Source organism: Mus caroli, chromosome 15 (genome assembly GCF_900094665.2).
Source record: "Mus caroli chromosome 15, CAROLI_EIJ_v1.1, whole genome shotgun sequence".
Taxonomy (NCBI): Eukaryota; Metazoa; Chordata; class Mammalia; order Rodentia; family Muridae; genus Mus; species Mus caroli.
Genome location: NC_034584.1, coordinates 49,405,487 through 49,413,860, shown reverse-complemented (window position 1 = coordinate 49,413,860; position 8,374 = coordinate 49,405,487). Strand labels below are relative to the sequence as shown.

Below are 8,374 nucleotides of genomic sequence, written 5' to 3'. Positions count from 1 at the left end.
GAGAGGAGACAGACAGAGAGACAGACAGAAAGATTAATTCCCCGAGGTAGGAAGATTAGTGTGAGTTTGAGGACAGCCTATGCTACACAACAATATCTTTTTAACTTTTTTTTTTTTTTTTTGGCTTTTTGAGATAGGATTTCTCTGTGTAGCCCTGGGTGTCCTAGAACAAGCTCTGTAGACCAGGCTGGCCTCTATCTCACAGAGATCTGCCTCTACCTTTCTCTGCCTCCAGAGTTCTAGGATTAAAGGTGTGCACTATGACCACCAACATCCTATCTTTTTTTTGTTTGTTTTTGTACCTTGTTTGCTCTCAGTTTCCTTGTCTATGAAAAGAGGACTTGCGTAGCTAACGGTGCCCAAAATGAGTTAGGAGAGCACATCACGGTGGCGAAGGATTATCCTCATGGGGTTAATTAAGAAAGGGAGACTCACTGTGACTACATCACATCCTGTAGGGAGACCTGCCAACTGTCACCAACACCCTATCTTTTAAAAAAATGTTCTCGGCTGGTGAGATGGATCAGTGGTTAAAGAGCACCCACTTCTCTTTGGGAGGTCATGAGTTCAAAACCCACCAACCACATGATGGCTCACAACCACCTGTAATGAAAAACAAATAAGAAAATCTTTTTTAAAAAAAGTTCTCAGCCAGGCAGTGGTAGTGCACACCTTTAATCCCAACACTTGGGAGGCAGAGACAGGCGGATTTCTGAGTTCGATGCCAACCTGGTCTACTGAGTGAGTTCCAGGACAGCCAGGGATATACAGAGAAACCCTGTCTCGAAAAACAGAAGAAAAAAAATATTCTCTGGCACTTGGTCTTTAAACTGGGGATAAGAAGAACCCTAAGAGGACAGCCAAACTGTTCTTCACTCCCTCTCTGACAGAGAGGGGCTTCTGAGGTGCTGAGTTTGGCTAAAGGGAAATGATAGGATCTAGGGTCCAAGGCAAAGGGCATTTGGAGGCGAGCAGCAAGAAGGATGTAGTAACCCACAGGTACTCCTGCTTTCTTGACAGCCAAGGAACACCAAAGACAGAAACTAGCTGAGATTCATCTTCTAAGGTGTTATCGCATCCGAATGTGGGGCTGTGAGCCTGTGTTAGCCCAAGTGTGGGGCTGTGAGCCTGTAATCTTACTTAGGAAGTACAGAATCAGGAGCTTGACACTGTCTTAAAACAAACCAAGCAACAAAACAGACAGAAATTCAAGTCAGGTGGTAAGGCCTCCTATTTAGTAGCTGGGCTGTTTTGAGCATATGACGAACCAACCCATTTAGGAACAGGGTTTGTCATTCACAAGATGGATGATGATGATGGCCCTCACCTCTCAGACCAATAAAATAAGAACAGCAGCAAAATAACCATAAGATCAATAAAACAAGAACAACAGCAAAGTAACCATAAGGTTTTAGCACACCGGAGCGAAGGCTGAACGCAAGGCCTCTAAAGAGGAAGTCTGGGCAGAAAGACAAGGGGTTGGAGCACTGGAGAAATGGGCTGTAGTACACGGTAGTTACAGCATGTGCTCCAACTTGAAGACCACTGAATTTGCTCAGACCTAGTCTCCCCACCTGAAAAATGAAGGTAATAATATCTATCTTAAAAGGGTGTGAGGAGGAGCAAAGGAGAACGTTGTCCATAAATGCTACAGCAATATAAACAAAGACTGACAATAGTAATATCAGCCATCCCATGGCACTTCAAAATCTTATTTTCTTACTAAAGCTAGAAAAGTTGGATTAATGTGTTAATAAAATCCACTCTACTAATACCAATACATGATTATCACCTCTCATTAAGAAATCACTTAGGCGTAACGGTATGGCATTACCGTCTTGTTAATGCATAACTAGAAAGTTGCATCTCTGTTCAAAATTCACTATGTAAAATGGCTCTCATTTGGCACTCTGAGGAATATCCTCTACATACCAATACCCCAAATGCACTTCCTTGTCTCCATTTTTGTTTTGTTTTGTTTTGTTTTGTTTTGTTTTCACACAGGGTCCCCTTTGAACACCTGATCTTTCTGCCTCCATTTCCTGGGTGCTGGGATTACAGGAACATGCTACGACATCTGGTTCAAAGGAAGTCTTTTCTAGATCAAGAAAATATTCGTGAGATGAAGAAATCTAAACCAAGATGGAACTTGTAGTGGCAAGCAGATCCTTAAATGGGCATCACATCCCATGACAGGAGAAGGCTTGTAAAAATCCAGGCTAAAAAGGCATTTGGAGTTTCAAGTTTTGTCCCACTAAAGCCAAGTCCCTTAAATGTGGACACTTGCCAAGTGCAATCTTGCCAGAGGTTTGACTCTGAGTCTTACACAGGTAAGGACAGACCTCTTTGCTTTCACGATCAGTATATTTCAAGTTGAACACCAAAAAGCTGCTGGAGTTGACTCATAAGGCAAAACCACATAGATCCAGGGAGAGCAAAGAGGGGCAGGTGGGTTGGCGGTGGCATCCCTTGTCCATTCCCATCACCCATGGCATAGTGGTCTGTTTTATCTTTCACCTCAAGATGCAACTGAAACAGGCTAAGGTGAAAGTTGGTGACAAAGGCAGAAATTAAGAAGTCAATAGCTGGGGGCTACCTAGCAAGACCTTCTCAAAACGAACAAACAACAACAACAACAAAAAAACCCTAAAACAGAGGAAGAAAGTTTACTTTGTGATGACTGCTTCTAAGGTGTTGAATGCTTTAAGGACCTTCTTGGAAATTTGTGTTAGCTGGTCACGTTTCTGGGGATGCTACTTTCATTTTAAGCTGGATGAAATCTAGACCTACCTAAACAGATTCAGACTAATATTGATAAAACCTTTTTTTTTTTTTTAAATTAATGTGGGGTTTCACTATGTTGCCCAGGCTCACATTACTACCAGAACTCAAGTGATCATCCTCCTGCCTCAGCATCCTAAGTAGCCCAGATTGCAGGTGCTGGTTCCTTATTCTTATCACACAAGCACAGTAGGCATGACGTAAAATATGTAGTAACTATTCTATGACCTTCTAAAAATAGCATTTTTCCATGTTGCTAATTTGGTTTCACAACAACTTCCCGAAAACATGAAGAACAATGATTGAGAACTATAAACTGGGCTTTGGTGCGTGTGTGTGGTGTGCATGTGTGTGTTTGTGTATGTGTGTGGTATGTGCACTTGTGTGGAAGGATCCCGAGTATGGTTCTGAGACAGGCACTCACACTGTTAGTAGATGCTTGCCTTGAATTTGCAGCACTTCTGCCTTGCCCTCCTGAATGCTGGGATTATAGACTTGAGCCACCAAGCAAGCCCCTGCTGTGTTTTGGTTTTTAAAGATATGTAACCTGGTTCTTCCACATTCAAACAGCGTATGAAAGACAAGGTGTATATGGTCAGAGAAAAGATCTGCAATGTCCCAATTATCCATTTGCCTGGCAGCCTTGCCATGCCACTGTTGTGTTGTTCTGGGATAGGGGACAAGCAGGGATGTCTCTGTGTTCAGCAGTCCAACTCCTCCATGACTTCCATGACAATTGTCCTTGGGCCTGTCAGAATCAGATTGCTCACGGTGCGGTAGTCTACATTCAGCACGTTGAGGCCATTGACAGAGACGACAAACTGACAGACCTGAGGGAATGATAAAAAGAAAGGTCAGTTTGGGTTGAGGCTACAGCTCAGTTGTTAAATTGCCTGTCCATGACGCCCATAATCCCAGCGCTGAGGGGAGGGGGCAGTAGGTCCAGAAGTGGTTATTCTAGGCTACATAAAGGGTTCAAGGGTAACCTGGGATAAATGAGATTATGTCTCAGATACAGGTGCACACAGAGACACATGCACAGACAGACAGACACACACACAGAGTAACAGAGAGGAAGAGACAGAGCTAGAGAATGTAAAAGAAGCAGGATGCCCAGGGTTTAAAGGGTCTGCTATTCAAACATGAACCAGAGTTTGGATGCTCATGTGTGTTGGTTTGGATAAGAATGGCCCCATAGGTTCATATATTTAAATGCTTTGTCACCAGTGAAGGGCACCATCTAATAGGATTAGAAGAAGTCAAAGGTGCAGCCTTGTTAGAGGAAGTGTATCACTTGGGTTGGGGGTAGGGGTAGGGAGGTGAGGGGGGGTGGGATGGTCCTGAGGTTTCAAAAAGCCCAAGCAAGGCCCAGTGCCATTTTCTCTCTTGGCCTATGAATCAGGATGAAGCTCTCAGCTACTGCTCCAGCGTCTTGTTCGTAGTCATGAAGATAATGGACTGACTATGCCCCGGCAACTGTAAGCAAGCTTGCAGTTAAATGCTTTCTTTTATAAGAGTCATGGTGTCTCTTCGAAGCAATAGAATAGTAACTAGGACATCACATAAATGCCAGGTGTGTGTGGCAGCTCACCTATAAGCCCATACTTAGAAAGAAGATACAAGGATTTCTGAAACAAGCTGGCTAGCCAGATGAGCCAACTCAGTGATTGTCTCAACGAGTAGGGTGAAGATCCATTGAAGTAGACTCCTGATGTCAACCTTGGGTCTTCACAGGCACATGTACAGATACATACAAATACACAGGTACACACATGCATATACACACACAAATACATGAGAGAGAAGGGAAGGGAGAGGGGAAGAGGAGGGGGGAAGAGAAGGAGAGAGGGGAGGGAGGAAGAGAAAGAAACGAACAAGCTATGAAGGTGATGCAGATCCTTTGGATGGGATGATTGATCCAGTGATGTTTTGTCTGTGGGTCTCATCATCGCAAGCCTGTGTTTGCCTGGGTAGCTGCCATATATGCCTGTGTGAGATACTAAAACCATTGGGAACCCTCCATTTCCTTTCTTATTGATTTCTGGCAAAGTAATATCAATATAAACTTAATTTAAAATTCACATCAAGTCCAAAAATATCTACCTATTGCTGCTACATACCCAAATTGGAAAACATCAGAATCACAGCTTTAGTTCTCATTGAGAGAGAGAGAGAGAGAGAGAGAGAGAGAGAGAGAGAGAGAGAGAGAGAGGGAGAATTTGTAATCCTAAAATAGGGATTTGTTCTATGTTCCTTTGATGGTGACCTCAAATAGCTTATTTACTTCTCCTCTATATCATGTGCTTCAGGATATAAAATCCCTCATTTGGAGCTCCGTATGTAGCTCAGTTGGTAGAGCAGTTGCCTAGGTGTCATTCCCAGAACCTTCTAAGCTCAGTGTGTGGTACTGTGCACATGTAATATCAGCACCTAGGAAGCAGAGGCTGGACAGTCAGAAGTCCAGCACTCGGGAGGCAGAGGCAGGTGGATCGTTGCGTTCAAAATCAGCCTGGTTTAAAGACTAAGTTCCAGGACAGTTAGAGCTACAGAGAAATGTCTCAAAACAAAACAAAACACAGATTATTTCTTTCATGGCCACATAAAAAACTGAATAGAGAGTAGAATGTGGTAAACAGAGTCCTAGTTCTTTAGGAAACACCTGCTGCTGCCACGAGCCCCCCTACATTTCTGATCTTTAACCTTGGTCACCGGGGTGTCTTACCCAGACACACAATCACCATTTCTCCATTCCTATCCTCAAAGCTGGTCATCAAGGGTTCAGGGCATGTCTAATATGTAATCAGCAGTTTTCAACCCAGGTCAAGGTCATAGTGATAATTGAGGTCATTTGACTTGATTACAATCCAACTGGAACAGACCCACTAAGCGCTTGGAGCCGTGAGCATGGGAGCCATGAGTGCTTTGGGATATGAACACTTGTGGGGGCATTTTAGCACTGACTTCATTAGGCTATTCTCTTTGCCTTTCTTCTGCCAAAGAATGAACGGAATGTCACTCCCTCCCACCCACCGTGCTGGACTTCAGATCTGTGTTCTTTCCTCCAAACGACTGCCTTTGTGTTGTTACATGGGAAGGTAGGATTTGCCAGCTAACCCTTCACAGGCTCTCAGGGAGTCCTGTGTCTCTGACATGATGTGTCTCTGGTCGTATTAGTCTTCCAGTCTTCACCTCAATGATACCTTGGCTGTCCCACATTGTTTGTCTTAACTGGCCAACACTTGACAGATAGAACTTCACGCAGAAGTTTAGATAGATTCAGGCTGCTCTGGAACAGTGTGGACATCTCATTCTTTAACTTAAGTGTTAGATCGGCTCAAATGCCCATGAGGTGGTGGTGCACCCCCACAATCTGAGCTACTTAGGAGATGGAGGAGGAGGGTTTGAGAGTTCAAGTCCTGACAGGACTATATAGTAAGAACCAGCCTCAAAAATCCAAAAAGCAGTGGATGTGGATTCTGAGGGATAACAAGAGGAAGCTCAGTATTTCACTACATAGTAGGTGTACAACCAGCCATGACTACATGAGCCTGTATCTCACAGAATCTACAAAATGACACAAAAATCCAAAAACATATAATGTTGATGATAAGGCTCTTACAATTATATAACAAGACTTCTATTCAAGTAAGCCTGATTATAAAATAAGGACAATATCTTAGCTAGGGTTTCTATTGTTGTGACAAAACAGATAACCAAAAACAAGTTGGGGAGAAAAGGGTTTGAGCTGGAGAGATGGCTCAGCGGTTAAGACTGCTCTTCTAGAGGTCCTGAGTTCAATTTCCAGCAACCACATGGTGGCTCACAACCATCTGTAATGGGATCTGATGCCTTCTTCTGTTGTGTCTGAAGACAGCTACAGTGTACTCTTTTTTTTTNACTCACTTTGTAGACCAGGCTGGCCTCGAACTCAGAAATCCGCCTGCCTCTGCCTCCCGAGTGCTGGGATTAAAGGCGTGCGCCACCACGCCCGGCTCAGTGTACTCTTATACATAAGATAAATAAACCTTTTAAAAAAAGAGAGAGAGACAAAGAGAAAAGGGTTTATTAAGTTTACACTTCTACATCAGAGTCCATCATTGGAGGAAGCCTGGAATAGGAACTCAAACAAGGCTAGAATCTGGAGGTAGAAGCTAATACAGAGGCCACGGAGGAGTGCTGCTTACTGGCTTGCTCCTCATGGCTCACTCAGCCTGCTTTCTTATAGAACTCAGGACTACTAGCTTAGGGATGGTACTACCCACCATAGGCTTGGCCCTCCCCATTAATCACTAATTAAGAAAATGTCCTCCTGACTGCAGCCTGATCTCATCGAAGTATCTTCTCAAAGTTCCCTCCTTTTAGGTGACTCTAGTTTGTGAGTCAAGAAGATACACAAATAGACAGCACACATGGCAACACATACCAGTAATCTAGCACACTAGAGGTTGAGACAGGAAGACGGAAAGTCTGAGCCTATCCTGGACTATGAAGTACGACTTTATCTCCAAAAAAAGTAAGTGGGGGGGGGTTAGGGAGCTAACCATATTGTCTATATATAAGAAACAATTACTATACCTTCTCTAATAGTTGAACTCAGGACCAGCCAGGTATACAGGGCAAATCTGAGCTCATACAGTGAGACCCTATCTCAAACTTAAAACCTAAACAGCAAAAAGTATATGTGTGTGTGTGTTGGGGGTGTTTGCTTTTTTTTCCACCCCATTTTCCTTCTACTTATAATTATTCCAATTACACACTTCCAGAAATCAGGTTAGGAGCTGGAGAAATAGCTCACTGGGTAAAAGTGCTTGAGTGTTTGCTGCAAACGAATGGACATCTGAGCTGAAAGGTCCAGCACCCAGGTGTGTAGGGGTGGTTCTGATGCTTTGATGGGGAATCTGCATGCGAACACTGAAGGTCCTGTTCCGCAGTTGGTTCTTGACAGATCAATAAAGATGCTAGCGGCCAATGGCTAGGCAGAACGGGTGGGACTTCGAGGTTCCTGTAGGCAGGCTAACAGATGCAGAAGGAGAAAAGATTTCTCCATGCTTCAGAGGGAGCGAGAGTCACCCGCCATCTGAGATCTTGGGTAGAGTGGCCATTGGGCATTTCCCAACTGGGATAGCAAGCAGGAGACTAGAAATGCAACTAAGCAGGGGGCAGGTTTAGGGTGCTGAGCTAGTACTAAAGGTAACTGAGCAACTAAGTTGAGGGCAGAATTAGTGGTGTTGAGCTGGGAACGAAGATAAAGGCACATTAGCTGTGGGAGGCTTAGAAGTATCTTGCCATTGAGCCAAAAGCATATTAAAAATAAGTTAGTTTGTGTGTGTGTGTGTGTGTGTGTGTGTGTGTGTGTTTCACCTACAGATCCAGGGTGGCTCCTGTGTGGGGCTGGTAGTGTGAGGTCTGCCCAGAGCTTAAATTGGGGAAGTAAAAACTACATGGTACACAGGTAAAAGGTGGGTATGGTCTCACATGCCTATAACTCCTCTATGGGGGAGGGGGAGACAGGAGAATGGGAGGAGAGAGAGAGAGAGAGAGAGAGAGAGAGAGAGAGAGAGAGAGAGAGAGAGAGAGAGAGAGAGAGAGAGAG

General features: G+C 44.1%; 1 protein-coding gene across 1 annotated transcript in view; it reads right to left on the bottom strand.

Annotated features, from left to right (window-relative positions):
- Positions 1–741: 741 nt before the first annotated feature.
- The window catches only part of Deptor (DEP domain containing MTOR interacting protein), a 140,776-nt gene continuing 133,143 nt past the window's right edge, over positions 742–8,374 (bottom strand). The window contains exon 9 of the mRNA XM_021183757.2: positions 742–3,611. Coding sequence (XP_021039416.1) covers positions 3,483–3,611 — 129 coding nt within the window. The 3' untranslated portion in view covers positions 742–3,482. The remainder of the gene's footprint in view (positions 3,612–8,374) is intronic.